The sequence below is a fragment of the Biomphalaria glabrata genome, chromosome 14 (assembly GCF_947242115.1).
Source record: "Biomphalaria glabrata chromosome 14, xgBioGlab47.1, whole genome shotgun sequence".
NCBI classification, from domain to species: Eukaryota; Metazoa; Mollusca; class Gastropoda; family Planorbidae; genus Biomphalaria; species Biomphalaria glabrata.
Window position 1 is genome coordinate 20,613,860 of NC_074724.1, and position 16,492 is coordinate 20,630,351.

The 16,492-nt window shown below is 36.5% G+C and overlaps 1 protein-coding gene across 4 annotated transcripts in view; it reads right to left on the bottom strand.

The window, feature by feature from the left end:
• Positions 1 to 4,118, bottom strand: part of LOC106052591 (serine/threonine-protein kinase SIK2-like) — a 59,067-nt gene extending 54,949 nt beyond the window's left edge. For all 4 annotated transcript variants that reach the window (XM_056010752.1, XM_056010753.1, XM_056010755.1 and 1 more), the window contains exon 1: positions 3,833 to 4,118. In XM_056010752.1, the coding sequence (XP_055866727.1) occupies positions 3,833 to 3,955 (123 nt within the window). In that variant the 5' untranslated portion in view covers positions 3,956 to 4,118. The remainder of the gene's footprint in view (positions 1 to 3,832) is intronic.
• Between the last annotated feature and the right edge of the window lie 12,374 nt (positions 4,119 to 16,492).

The window sequence follows — 16,492 nt, forward strand, 5'->3', positions numbered from 1 at the left end:
GAGCGGTACAAAAACTCGTTCGTACCTCACTCGGTCAGACTCTATCACCGCCACTCATTGATCAGGGAACATGAAATGCACCAAGATACCTGTGTGTAGTCGCTGAATGAACTCTTTATGTTGTCTGTTGTATTTATGTGTATTTTTCTGTTGTGTTGTCTTTATATGAGAAACGAGTCCTTGTAATCACAACAAATTTCCGTAAGGATCAATAAAGCAGTCTTAGTCTTAGTCTTAATCATCCATTAGGAGAGAAAGAGTTAATGTAGTAAACAAGAGTTGGATTTGGCAAAGAGGTTCTAAGTACTCTTTTAAATACTTACAAAGTTTGACCTAATTTATTTAAACAATTTAAATCTATTTGCACCCATCACCCCAACCCCAAAAATAAATGCTATTTCAAATGATGTTTCTCTCTCTAAATCATTATTTTTTCATTATAATAAATTTCTTTCAAACACCCTCCTTTAATCACATTATTAAAACCAATTCTGATTATGTACTTGGACAATTAGATAAATTTCAACAAGATAATATTGTTATTAAAATTCAATAGGAAATTGACTTCAATTTAGAGTCTAGTCCAGATATCTACTCTAAAATGGACATACATTTTCTAAACCTAGCCCCAGATCTATACATTTATTAAATTTTATTATTTAATATTGATCTAGACATATATAGATCTATGATATATTTATATATATATATATATATGTCTAGATTATGAATATTAATAATTAGATCTAGATTCTTAGTCTACAAATTAGTATTGGCTGGAAACTGATTTTTCACTGAAAATGCATTCAATTTTTGATGATTCATTATCTCCTTATATAGGCCATCTGTGGGCATATTTGTTTTTTAGCGTCCCCCGAAAGGGGAAAAGACGCTATTAGTATTGTGCGAAATGTCTGTCCGTCTGTCCCGTTTAAATCTTGTAAACTAGAAAAGATATTGAAAATCCGACATCACAATATTTTAGACCATTCAAAGTTCTGATGCAACGGATACTTTTTTCTTTCTGAAAGCGAAAACTCTAATTTTTAAAATCAGTTATGCAAGCAGTTTTTTAAAGAGAAAAAGCTAATTAGTATGCATTATAAGTTAGACCTAAATTAAAACGAATAGTAATCTTGTAAACTTCATTTTCGTGAACTTTTTCTTTATTGCGAAATTTTTTAATTTTTTTTTTGGAGCATTCGAATAAGAGATTGGGTCTTTTCAAAACAATTACATCTATTATAAGACTTCAGTTAGGCCAGGAGAGGTGCGGTAGCTGAGCGGTAAAGCACTTGGCTTCTGAACCGGGGGCCCCGGGTTCGAATCCTGGTGAAGACTGGGATTTTCTACTTCGGAATCCTTAGGCGCCTCTGAGTCCACCCAGCTCCAATGGGTACCTGATATTAGTTGGGGAAAAGTAAAAGCGGTTGGTCGTTGTGCTGGCTATATGACACCCTCGTTAACCGTAGGCCACAAAAACAGATGAACTTTACATCATCTGCCCTATAGACCACAAGGTCTGAAAGGGGAACTAGTTAGGCCAGGTTCACATCTAACTTTGCATTCACTTGCACCTATCCTTTGATCTGCTGTACCATTGGGGCACTACACAAGATATGTCAACCTTCTTTCTCCATTCTTATCTTTCATTTGTCTTTGATATTTCATTCGGATGTTCTTAGTGAAAATATTGAAGCCTGCCTGGGTGGACCACTTCGGGGGCCAATTTTGAGTTTGTGTTTCCACACAAACTGTCTTTGTAATCTTGTTATTCTGATGCATTAGTGAATTTCACCATGTATGCTAATTGCAATCAACACGTTTTTAATTTAATAAATGGGTTTATGTGATCCCGTTTGAAAAGGTAAGAAACCTATTATCTTTTTAATGGGGTTGTTCTGGATTTCTTCCGAGTCACATGGGGGTTGTTTACATCGCGCGCCATACTTAGTTTTAGTTAGTTTATAGTGGGAATCTGAAGCGTTTTAAGTCAATATTTAGTGTCATTAGACTAAAAGTAATTACTAATTAGATCTATATCTACCATCTATTCTAGAGATCTAGATTATCTAGATCTAGTCTAGTAATGATCTAGATCTCTATTCATCTAATCAATAAGTAAATCTAATCTAGATCTAGAGTAGTTTATATATGCTATTCGGACACCTATAGGCCAAAATTTCTAAAGTTTGACTTTGACATCGCATTATTTGACAATGGTTTGACATAGAAAAGAAAATGAAGTATCAAAATCTACTTTACTTTATATTATGGAGAATAAGGATGACTACTTATATTTGTACCCTAACCTATATATTTGTTATTATATTTAAGGTCAAAGAGGCCAGCTGTTTTCATTTAATTCAGACATATTTGACCTACATTATTTGATTCCAGACACCATAATTTATATCAGTCTCTATATTTAGGCATCAATAAACTCAGATTTTAATTCTATATTAGCATTAACTAAATATTAAGATCCCCAGGCATAGCCCCTCACATGAAATCATTAAGATGTTTTCAAATTATGCATAAATGTGAAAAAAAAAATTTTTTTTAAAATAAACACACTTATTCTTCAAAAATTAGGTCACTGGGATAATGACTTCTACGCGAACTTTTAGACTTATTTTATGTTTGCATGATTAGATGTGTGTTGAATATTTGTGTTTTTTGTTTATTCATTTAATAAATTTCTAATACAGATGATCTTTTGTAGTATAGTACAGGCTCGGTAGCCATTCTTGCCTAAAAAGCTGAATCCTCTATTCTTTCTATAAATCTAGTTCTATCTAGTAGGTCTAGATCTAGGCATTTAACTTCATTCAATGTACCAAGCTCACTCAAAACATTTGCCCATTTATTCTCTATAAAAAAACAACAACAAACAAATATTTATATAAGATCATCAACATTGATGTCCAAAACTGGCTGTCCGAAATAAATTTTGGTAAGAAAATCGTAATTTAATTCAAATACCCTGCCCTATTACTTTTTTTTTTGTATGGAATCATGAAACAACTTGGCTTATCATGGCATTATGAATTAAATAAATCAGCTCCAAAAACAATATAAATATTGCCGGGCTCATTAGCATAGACTTAGCCAATCCAAAAATATAGTCTTAACTCTTAACCCTAGCCCTAGGAAGAGGTAAAGTCATCCGGGTAACATAGGAAAAAACAACAACCTGAGTCCTGACTTACAAATTTGATATTGGTTTTTCTTACATTAAAGACAGCTAAATGATAGTAAACGGAATGAAATTGGGTCAGAATCATCACACTAGTTTCATATTAAATATCAAAATAAAGATTTAATGACCACAAAAACAGCAAGGTCCGAATTCATGTAATTATTGTAATGTCCGGGTTAAATTTACTACTCTACTCTTAGTAACTCTAGAATCTAGATAATAATATAAATAATAGAATAAATAGATCTAGACTCTAGAATCGAGATCCTAGAGAAGAGTCAAAGTAGATTAAATAGATCTAGATCTAGAATTAACTAGAATAATACTATACTAGATCTATTATTATTAAATTATTATAGAGTAGATCTAGATAGACTCTAGAACTCTAGACGATAGGATAGATCTAGATTCTAGATCTAGAATCTACATCTATAGATCTAAAATCTAATCTATGAATTCTATGACTAATGACTAACCTATAGGTGCCTATGCTTAGTATTTAAATAGTATGATATTGATATTGATAATATCATCTAGATCTAGATCTATACTAGATTTAAATCTAGATCTAGACCAAATAGATCTAGATCTAGATATTATAAATTAAGAACAATAAGATGAAAAACCAACCTCAGTTTTCGTTATCCGGTGTTTAGCAAGTTTGACAACTGCAAAGTTTCCCTTGCCGATAGTCCTTTCGATATCATAAAATCCTACTCGGATTTGCCCTTTCGGCCTTTCCGCCATGACCATTGCTTAGGGTTTTGATTTCATGAATACTGTGAAATCTCTGAGGCCACTTTTCAATCGCGTTAGGCCTCGAAAAATACTCAAAACACCCGACATTTTCTTTCTTACTGATTTTCTCGCATGGCGTTTCCGACTTCGATGAGTGACGTCATTCTGACGTCATGCTCACCTATTATCTTCTGATTTGAAGGCGGAGTTTCGAACTCGGTCGTTGCTAGGAAGCGTGACGCAAATGTTCATCGTGTACCACAAAAGAAGAACAGGTCCAGGGCACAAAAAAAAAAAAATGGGGAGGGGAGTGACGGAAGTGAAGAGATAATTTAAGAAAGGGAAAATGCCTGTTCGTTCACTCACCAACCGACCCTTTTATGATTGGTAGTGAGTATCTCGTGCCTCGATGACTAATACCGATATTAACAAACATGAATGCGACAGTCAGTTGTCAGCGAGCCAGTCAGTGGTAGATGTATATCTAGGAAATACACGATCTGGATCTAGAATTTATATCTTAAGAGAGAGAGAGAGATCGGTGCAAAGTGTACTATTAGGGAGTAGGTCATTGGGTTTTGCGGCGCCAACACAAATAAGTGCATGCAAGCCTGCTCAGTGTATCGATGTTTAGCTAGAGTGACAACAGTGATTTTTTTGCAGTGTAAGCATCAACCGTGTTTTTCTCCATCGTGTTTGTTGACGAGAAGTGCAAATAATGAGTAAAAAAAAGTCGGAGGCTATTTCGAAATACACACAATGATAGATAGGTACTAGTAATCTAGCTAGATCTAGTTTATATATATATATATATATATATATATATATATATATATATATATATATATATCTTTGTAGAACTTTAAAATCTCACCCTAAAAAATGCATATTCTGAGGTATCTATCAGGGCAAAGCCCTCAGCCTCTTGGATGACAAAGTGGTCATCATCGAACAACCATGGACGAACTATAAATTAATCTTTATTACATTCCGACCCTTCATTCTTTCGGAAAACGTTTATTGTGCCATAGAATAGGTTCTTCCAGGATTTAGTGGAAAGACTTAAATACCCTCGCCCTTGCCAGCAAGGGGTCTGGGAGAGTGCTGCGAGCTCCCATAGCGGGGTTCGTGGCCCAGCCCCGACGCCAAGCACTATTTCCGTATTTAAAAAATGCATATTTTGAGGTATCTACATTCGAAAACCAAATCTGCTAATCACTGCACTTTATTAATGTAGCCCGACGATAGAAATTTGTAACCCCTCTTGGCTACGCTCATGGAATTGGGTGATTATAGTTTGCTTAGATTTCATATCAAAAACTAAAAAATCTCTGAAGTTTTTTTTTTTTAACAAACTCAAAACCCCTTAGCAACGCTCATAGAATTTTGATACAGTAGTGTGCTTTAGAATAATAATGAAGTGAAGGTTTTAACCTCAAAACTCTCTGTAGGAGGTTTTAAACTCAAAACCATCTGGAGGGGGTTTTAAATTTAAAGCCCTGGAGGGAAGTTAAAATCACCCTTCCCCCCTTGACTACGCTGATAGAATTTAGTAACTGTTGTTTGCTTTAATTTTATGTTGAAGAGGTGGTTTTTAGCTTCAAACCCCGCTGGAAAGGGGGAAATAAACTCAAAATCCTCTGGAGGGGTTTTTTAAACTCAAAACTCTAGGCTACGCTAGTAGAAACTGGTAACCATTGTATATCGAAAAGGGGGTATTATCGTAAAATAAAAATTGGAGGGGGTTTTAAACACAAAATCCACATTGGCTACGCTCATGTAAATAAGTGACTGTCGTTTGCATTATTTTTTGTTTTATTGAAGAGAGAGTTTTAACCTCAAAACCCCCATGGAAGGGGATTTTAACCCCTTTCCCCCAGGCTGCGCTGGGGCAAGTGATGGTTTAAACTTTAAAATATCACCTAAATAAATAAAATTAATTAAATAAAGCAAAAAATCAGTCACAAAATTCCACCCGCGGGAAAAGAAAGGTTGAACCCCCTCCCTGACTACACCCATGCTTTAAATCATACTGTAACTACGTCAAATAATGAGGTTTCCAAGCCCGACATTGTAATGACTAATACAAAAGAATGATTACAGTCACTGAAAGGATTATGAAACACTGGCCTCTGAATTTATGTATTCATGGTCACCCTAGCAAAATTTACACGTTTTCCTTTGTCTTGGCCCCTTGTCACTCTGTTGATGTTCCTTTCTGAATTTTGGGCCTGATTCTTTCAATCGTTGGTTTGTCCAAAAGTTCGTTTCTTCCTTCTCTAATATCCTTGTAAAAATGTTTTAAAATGTTTTACATGTTTCGGATGTTCCTTCAGAGTTGAAGATAATTACTTCCTAGTCCAAACCTCCCGCAGGACGACGGGGGATGGGAGCGGGCAGGGTCTGAACTAGGGACCATCGATAAATCTGAATGACATTCCAGCGCGCAAACCGCACGAACCGCACCCCTCTCTCATCAGTAGGGTTTGAAGCTAAAAAATACCACAATATTGTAATAACTTAAGTGAGGCAACTCAACGAGGCACATATATCTTATATCTTATATCTTTATTTACACGACACCCTTCTTAGAGCTTTTCGTCCCGAAAAGAAACACTGCAGTGGAGCTTTGACAGTTCAGGTGGAGGTCGATCGGTGGGAACCACAGACGTTAGGGTGCCTGTTGCCCACAAAGCTATCTGCACAGTTTCCCGTGGTCGTCGCTTCCTCTTCTTCCAGTTGGCCAGTCTACGCTTGAGGTGATATCGTGGTCGCTGCTTCGACCTCATGACGATAGTCGCTGATGCCACCCAGCTGACACATGGAGAGTTAGTGGAAGTCAGGGTTGCCAGCCACGTAACACAAATGGATGTTGTGGCGATCACCGTAGATTCCAGGGTTGTTGTTCTAAGACGGACCTTTTCCATGGACGTGTCGTGACACAGTTGTAGGCCCACAGCTAGACATGGTTTCAAGCACATAGTCTTTCTCAGCTTCATCTGTAAGGTATTCCCATGAAGCATTCTTGTAATGTTCATCCACAACTACATCAGGTTTCGCTGGGATTAATTCACCATCGTTCAAGTCACTTTCACTGATATGGGCAGAAGTACACATTTCTGTCAAGTTCAGGTCTTGTAGCTGGGTTTCTTGGCATGGGCACTGTCCCCGCAGGACGCCGCATATACAGTTCATGTCAATCGCCTGGATGCAGTTGCCAAGTATGGAGTTCTCTCTTATGCCGCTGCCAAAGTCAAATTCGTTGTTTCTGCCTCGGCCATTGTTGGGGCCCGTATTCGCAATTTCACCCGACGACATCCAAGACAAGGAATCAGAAACGGTCTTGAGGCTTTCATGGTTTGAGTTCTCATCAAAGGTACTGACAGATAAACAGAGGTCTTTAAGGTCCACAGCAGCCAGCTTGGACGCAGACCCAACGTTGTCTTGATCTGTCCGGCTCGTTGCAGGTATACCAGGAACAAAAGTTTCAGGCTCATAACAGACTTCTCTAGTTTCTTCATTTGTTTCTTTTCTTTCAATTAGGTATATCCCATTGAGATCGCCGCAGCAATTGTTGTCACGTTTCTCGTCATGAAGGTCATCCCCGCCAGACTTGCCCACAACACAGTCACAGACAGTGCTCCAATCCCCAGCGCCTCCATCATCACTGTTTGTGCAGCCACAGTCCTGACCAGGCAACTGCTCCTTCCCTAACGAGTTTATTCCACCTTTTGCTTGCGACTCAATTTTATCACTTTGGTCTATTTGGCCTTCTACTTGCAAAAAAATTTCATCAACTTTGTTCAACATTATGTTCCTGCTCATGTTCAGTTGTTCATCAAATGCATCCAAAAAGTCCTGGATCTTGCCAATGAACTCAACAATCCCAAGTTCAATTTCAAATGTGTAGGTCTCCGGATCTTCTTCTTCATTGATCAGAGCTTGCCTCAGACAAGCCGTGAGCGTTTCCCTGCTACCGAGAGATTTTAAACCTCCGTCCCGAAGCTCTTGTCTTATCTCTTTAATTGAGAGCTGATGTAATAGCTTCAAATATGTCATTGTAATCAAAGCCTACCTACAGAATGCGACAACACATGTTCCGGAAGCTCAAAATTGGAACCAGTGAAATCTGCCCATGTGGAGTATCACCAGAAAATGCCGACCACGTTCTCCAAAACTGCTCTCTCTACCAAGAGGCCCGTATAAGACATTGGCCCCAAATCACCCCAATAGAAAGAAAACTATATGGAGAGCTCCCTGATTTGGAAACCACTGCGCAGTTCATCTCATGGATTGGTCTAGTCATATGAACACTCCAACATAACAATGAGAACGATGAAGAAGAAAGAAGAAGAAAGCCTACCTCCTCTTGTTGAGTTGCCTATGATACCACTTCTGACACCAATTGTAATAACTTAAGTGAGGCAACTCAACGAGGCACATATATCTTTATTTACACGACATCACAAGTTCATAAAACATCATCTTTCTTAGGCACAGTCTTTTCACTTCGGCTCTCAACTTGGGCGGAAATAGTTCTCCTCTCTTCGTAATGTTGACATCCTTTTTAGTCTAGTTTATCACAGTGCTCACCTTCTAGCTTAGATGTCGGTGCGTATGGCGGAGTAATACCAATATAAAAAAAAAGCAAATTACGCACTCAAAATGTTATGAGCGTAGCTAAATGGGTTTTTACTCAGCTTTCAGCGGGGGTTGAAACTAAAAATACCTCTAGAATATGAAAAAAAAAAGCAAATTGTGCACTCAAAATGTTATGAGCGTAGATAAATGGGTTTTGAGTTTAAACCCCTTTACTCCAGATGGTTTTGAGTTTAAAATCCCCCTAGAGAGCGTTTTGAGGTGGAAAACCTCTATCTTCAATATTATTCTAAAGCAAACTACAGTTACCAAATTCTATGACCGTAGCTAAATGGAGTTATGAATTAAAAAAAAAAAACAACCACCCCCAAATGATTTTAACGATAAAACTTCCCTTTCGATATAAAATCTAAACCAAACTACTATAAGTCACCTAATTCCAAAAGCGTATTCAAGAGAGGTTACACATCTACCAGTGGCTGGGCTCCATTGATAATGTGCAGAGAATAGTCATCTGCAGAAATTGAAAATCACTAAATGTGTCTCAACAAAGATGGCTAAGACGGATTTTAGGAGTCAGTTATAGAGATAGGGTCTAAATCAAGAAAATCCTATGCCGAACTGGGAGTCGACCCCTTAGTAAGATTGTGACAGAGCGTCGCAAGGGGTTTGCGGGACATGTTCTGCGACAAAATGAATTACGCATAATAAGAGTTGCGATGAAATCCTATTACAACTTGGCGCCACACATTTATGCAGGTCCTTAGAGCAGGTGGGAAGAGGCTTCAGACATTAAAGTGGAAACAGCTTGACGGCAAATGAGCCGAACGGCGCGGGAGGGTCTAAGTCAGTAAGAATAGCACATTAGGTCTTTCAAATAAAACTTTTTAATAGCAGGAAAACGCACTGTAGATACCCCAGAATATGCATTTAGTTGGCTTTCAATACCAGAAATGGTTCTTGGCGGCGGGGATCCACCCTGCGTTGGGAGAGCTCCTAGCTCTCCCCCAGACCTCTGCTGGCAGTGGCGGGGAGTCAACAATTTTTCCATAAAAGTTTAGTTCTAAATCTAAATTCAAGATCTAAGTCTAGATCTAGAACTAGATGTAAGTATAGATCTAGAATCTAGAGTTAGATCTAAGTGACTAAGTCTATATCTAGATCTAAGAACTAGATATAGAATCTCGATATAAAATTTACACGTTTAATCTTGAAATTACTAGACCTAGGCCAATAATATGATCATGAATAGTAGGCTTTTTGTTACCGGATAATGGTGTAGGCTGTTCGTATCCGATTCATTTCTTAATGTGATACTATTTACATAATAAATAAATCTGCACTCCTAAGCTGTCAGAAGATAAGTTATTGCCTTAATAATTAAAATTTTGTTCTAATTATCAATACATTTTTAATATATATATATTTATATATATATATATATATAATATATTATAAATATATCTAGATCTTGGCTCTATTTAGTTTTATTTAGACCGTCAAGTGTAGGCCCCTATAATGAGGATATGTCAAAACTGCGCGCTATAAAAGTAGCTCGTTATTTTTCAAACTTTCAACTAAAACGAAGTTCGTATCAAAATTCTTTTTTAAATCAACATTTGAATCAGTGTTATATTCAATGAGTTAGTTAATAAATGGAAAATATATTTTATAATGATCCATTGACACTTCTACCATTGCGACCTTAGAGGCTAATTTTTTATACCAATGCGCGAATGTATGAATGAAGCTAGAGTTATTAATAAAGATGTTAGAACTTTGAATGATCTAAAATATCATGATGTCCAATTTTCATTTTCTGTTCTAGTTTCTGAGATCTAAACGCGACGGACGGACAGACAGGCCACACAAAACTTTCGGGGGCCGCTAAAACAATGTATTTAGCCCCGCTCTATTCCGCTCCTTCCACCAGAGAAGGTTTGCTGGTTTAGCGATTCTTTGGATATACTTCAGCCTGGCTAAGTATTTTTAAAGTGATACTGGGGGACATGTTTTACAACGTGAAATACAGCACTTTTCCCATAGACATAAATAAATATAGACTGGCTGATAAAAGAGTTTTATGAAACGAAAATTTGTGACTTGCAATTTTGTGTACTTTATTATACAGCAGTGTAGTCTTGTTTAATCTCTAAGACTGAAGATCGTGCTACTTTTCAGAATTCGGAAATCCGACAACAATAGATATACATGTTTTCAAGTTACATGAAGTTATTTCCTTTTTCCAGTCTATATTTATTTATGTCTATGACTTTTCCTTAATCTTCCTACTCAAAGGAAGACATGCAAGACGATGCGCAAAATTTTCCTAACATCAATGTATTACATTTCTCAAGGAATGCGGAAATACCCGTACAGAGGTTAAGTTCGTTGAGAAAAAATAATTTCACTAGCCAAATTTCCATTTCTTTTTTTTTAACTTTGAAAAATTATAATGGTCAAACTAGAGTTTTCCCAGTGTGACCAACGAGCTAATAATTATTTTCATCGTTAGAGCCGTTTTCAAGATACGTACCCAGGTTTATGAGTCCTAAGCCCACCAATATTCCATGAAGTTATGAGTTGAATAGAGATATTGTAATAAAGTAGATCTATTACTCTTATTTTTTATGTATGTTTTTTTTTTTTTTTTTTTTTGGGGGGGGGGGGGGGGGTTGTATGTGTACAGTTTCAAAATACTCTTATAGGATCAAAGTCATTTATAAAATTGAAAAATTGAAAAAGGTTGGGAAAAGGTGAATAAGAAGAAAGAATTCTGGCTCAAAACTCATCTCTTTTTGCTCAAATTATACTTTAAAAGTTCCTTTTGAATTCTAAATTTTCCAAAATGAGTCTTTCATTAAATAATTGATATAAATTCATGCCAGAGAAAGACATTTTAGAACTGTAGTAACTACATAAAAAAATGTCGCCATATTTGACTATCCTGTTCTCAAAGTCATGTTTTCTGCGGGAAAGTTGGTAGGGACGGTAGAATGACAACTATTAATCAGGTACGGGTGCTTGATATGGAGTGTATGTGTTTCTATGGCGACGGTGAAAAATGATTAACGATTGGTTGTGAATGATGCAAGATAAGCTGCATTGTCTTAAGAATGAGAGACGATTCCAGAATAAAATAATATATATGCGTTGAATATAAATGCCTCATCTCGCGGCATTTCTTTTGAAGCTGTCCATTTTTGTTGCGTATCGCACATACATTTCTGGACCTCCATCTCTTACAACTTTCTTTTCAACTCTGTAAATGTTACACTCCACAAAGCTTTACTTGTTAAATCGATCAATAGAATTTCTAGAGATCCATTGTCAATTCCTAACGGCTCAATGTGGATTTCGTTACTATTTGTGAATGCTAGAATGGTTTTGAATTACTCTAATCTGTCAGACAATTGAAGTTAATTTTTTTATAACTATGATGAAGTAATTCGTGTTAACAGTTTACTGGTTTTATTGCAATGCTGCCTTAGCTATTGAAAATGAATTAATTGCCCGCTTTGAATATCTGCTGCAAAAAGATTTTTTTTTTCAAAACAAACAATTCTTCTACCAAAAAATAGGATGGGTTTCAATTTCCTTATAGTTTTAGATTCAGCTCATTTAATTTACTATTATATCCTCCATAAAGTAAACTATTTGCATTCATTTTTCGTTCCTTTATAATAGGTGATTAATGATTCTTTTAAATTTAGGAATGTATTTATTTCATTCAAGCACAAAGCGAAATGTTTCAACACCTTATCTTCGGAAAGCCATCGGACTTTGATTTGAAAACGTAGATCAGAATACTGAGCCTCCATTTTGTTTTATACATAACTTTGACAAGATAATTCGTTTCTAACTCTTTTACTTGAAATAACAAACTATACGTCAAAGCCACTGGTCAAGACGCCAAATTGTTTTGCATCGAAAGCCAATTAAAACCTACATAGAAACATCCGACGACGGCGTCATTCTTGAGATTCCGACGGACTGACAACAGTGACGACGCGTGTAATGGCGGAGGGGTGCGGTGAAACGTGGCTAAGAGATAGAATCGGTGCCTAATCCTCTTTAATTGATTGATTCAGAAAGATTTTAAAATGTTTTTGTTTTTCCCTAAAATAAATGATATTTGCGTATGGAACTAAAGAGTCGCAACTTCACATCCATTATAAAATTAATTATGCAAGCGATTTTTTAGCCGCCCCCGAAAGGGGAAACACGCTAATTGTTTTGTGCGAAATGTCTGTCCGTCTGTCCATCCGTCCCGTTTAGATCTCGTAAAATAGAAAAGATATTGAAAATCCGACACCACAATATTTTAGACCATTCAAAGTTCTGATGCAACGGCTACTTTTTGTTTTTCTGAAAGCGAAAAATCTAATTTTTAAAATGAGTTATGCAAGCAGTTTTTTTTAAAGAGAAAAAGCCAATTAGAATGCATTATAAGTTAGACCTAAATTAAAACGAATAGTAATTTTGTAAACTTCATTTTCGTGATTCGAATAAGAGGCTGAGCCTTATCAAAACAATTACATCAATTAAAAGACTTCAGTTAGGCCAGGAGAGGCGCGGTAGCTGAGCGGTAAAGCGCTTGGCTTCCGAACCGGGGGCCCCGGGTTCGAATCCTGGTGAAGACTGAGATTTTCTACTTCGGAATCCTTAGGCGCCTCTGAGTCCACCCAGCTCCAATGGGTACCTGACATTAGTTGGGGAAAAGTAAAGGCGGTTGGTCGTTGTGCTGGCTACATGACACCCTCGTTAACCGTAGGCCACAAAAAACAGATGAACTTTACATCATCTGCCCTATAGACCACAAGGTCTGAAAGGGGAACTAGTTAGGCCAGGTTCACATCTAACTTTGCAATCACTTGCACCTATCCTTTGATCAGCTGTACCGTTGGGGCACTACACAAGATCTGTCAACCTTCTTTCTCCATTCTTATCTCTCATTTGTCTTTGATATAATTTCATTTGGATGTTCTTTCTGAAAATATTGAAGCCTGCCTGGGTGGACCACTTCGGGGGCCGATTTTGAGTTTGTGTTTCCACACAAACTGTCTTTGTAATCTTGTTTTTCATAAAAATACATCAAATTAAACAATACATAAATGTAAGGGATATTATGTTTACAATATGTAAGCAAAGAAAGATTATTTTTTTGTGTATTTTTATTATCACTTGTTCAAAAATATTTTTCAAATGTGCAAGTAGTATTTACAACAAATATAAATATTAGTAACTGTGTTTTGTATACTAGCTACTAAAATTAAAAGAAAATATTTATATTTGTTTATAAAGGCTAAGAATGCACTTTGTATGTAAATGTCAAAGCACATTTGTTAACATCGATTTTTTAAGCAGCGATTTTCGTGCAGCAGCGTGAAGGCCGCGGCCACATGATACTAAGCTAGTTCCCTCAAATAGTTTTAAATACTCAAATTTTATTAATTTTTCAGTGCCTACATCAGGATAAAAGCCGCTTACATTTGTGCATTTTGTCTGTCCGTCCGTCATTTTAACTCTAGATAATTGTTTAAAATCGCACTTCTATCTTACACTACATTTAATTTTCTAGATAAAACAAAAATCTAATTATCGTTAATGTTATGTCCTGGATTTTAAGGAAAACAACTTCCTAACACCAAAGTATGGTATAATAAATCTATCCACAAGGTTATGGTGCATCTAAGTTTCATGCTAGACCATCCCAAAAATTTAATTAATGGCCACGTTCATAGAATGTCAGAAAGTCGACTTCCACAAGACATTCTGTATGGTGATTTAACAGAAGGTAGGAGAGCCACTGGTGGTCCTTTTTACGGTATACGATGTATGCAAACGAGACATGAAGCTCTTCAAAATCGACACTTACAGAGTAACAGCTGCGAAAAAGTGACACTGGATAGATCCACATGGAGAGTGAACATAAAGGAAGGGTCCCGGATGCAGATGCCATACACATCAGTAGTAAAAAGAAGGGTGAAAATGCAAAGGCGCCTGGTGATTACATAAGCCCAACCTGTGACCGCAGCTGTGCATCAAGGATTGGCCTCTTTAGTCACACAAGAAGTTGCAAAGGAAAAGATCTTCTCTCAAGACGTATCTATCTATCTATCTATCTATCTATCTATCTATCTATCTATCTATCTATCTATCTATCTATCTATCTATCTATCTATCTATCTATCTCTATCTCTCTCTCTCTCTCTCTCTCTATATATATATATATATATATATATATATATATATATATATATATATATATAGAGAGAGAGAGAGAGAGAGAGAGAGAGAAGAGAGAGATAGATGAATGGAGAGAGAGAGGCGTAGTTAGTGTATATGATGCTCGGTGCATATCTCCTCATGATGCTTTCGAAAAAAAAAATCTAAATAAAACTGCAAAAAGACTTTCCAAACTAACATATATTCGTTGTTAAAGTATTGCTTGAAGTTCTGGATCGCTCCTCATGGCGTGAAGCTGTGAGTGTCGAGTCACAAGATATGAAGCAAAAAGAGTGGCCAGCGTGAAAGAGCGCCCTACCAACAAAAAGCTGAGAGAAGAAGCAGGCCTATCTACAACTGATCAAAGCTACCCATGCCACGTATGCGTTCGGCTTTTTTATAGCGAGGATTGGACTTTAGTCTTTTTCATTGCATATGAAAAATTTGCTCATCTTCGATCACGTATAGTACGAAAAAAAAAAAAAAAAAAAAAAAAAAAAAAAAAAATTAAGTGCTTTCTTGCTAACAAAAGTATCAGTATTTGACCATCATCTGAAAAGTCTTTAGACAAATCTCCAATGACGTAAGGCGTACAGTACAGTATATAATCCTGTTTTAGTTTAAACCGAAAAGCTCAGGGGAATAGGAACTTAATAAATTCTGGGGTGTATATATATATATATATATATATATATATATATATATATATATATATATATATATATATATATATATATATATATATATATATATATATATATATATGTATATATTAAAACTATTGCGATGTTTAGGAAGGAAAATTTTAAGTTACATCAGATTTTCAATAGATTTAGTATTGTTTTTTTCGATCTTAACGTGACGGACAGATATATCCTGCATTTCACACTGTCATTAAGCGCGATATTGTGCACCATGGGACAAAATAGAGAAACAGAGGAGAGAATGAAAACAAGTACGCTTTAGCTGTTATTGGTTTGGCTCTAGTTTATTATTTATGATTAAACGGGCTAGGGTTAGGGTTAGGGTGAGCAACTGGTCTCATGCTGGCACTCAGTCACAGAGGCAAGTCAGCCAAATTGTTACAGCAGACAATGTCGGATCAGACGGACTACTATGCCATGGCCCAAACAATGGAACTACAATACGGCGATGAACACCTGCAGGAAGTGTTTAGGATGCAATTAAAGAATCGACAACAGAAGAGTTGAGAGACATTGCAGGAATTAGCAGCAGACATAGAACGTCTTGCCTGTTTCGCCCGTCTTGCTTACCCATAGGCATCACATGATTTTTTTCGATGTTCTGGTTACAGGTGCTTTTATAGACGGAGTGCGAGATTCGAAGTAAAAAAAGCCAATCAAATAAGCGGAAAACGAAAGCGAAAAATCAACGAAACGCTCATTCATGTCATGTCCTACGAGGCGGCCGAAGTTTCAGTGATGACAATACACTATTGTCGGAAGTGACATGTGTCGGAAGAAGAGGATCTTCCGCGGTTGATTCGAAGAATGGTGGAGAAGGCTTTAAATGAAAGGTTACCTTATCAGACCTCAAGACGTAATAGAATTGTACCACACCAGGTCATGAAAGAGGAAGTGTAACATAATGTCCAAAGTTTGCTAGTCTAACTAGGCCGAGATGTAGTGGTTTTTTTTCCTTTGACGTCATAAGGAATAAATTCTTTAAATGAAGTGCTATAAGAACTCGTTGCATCAATGTCTT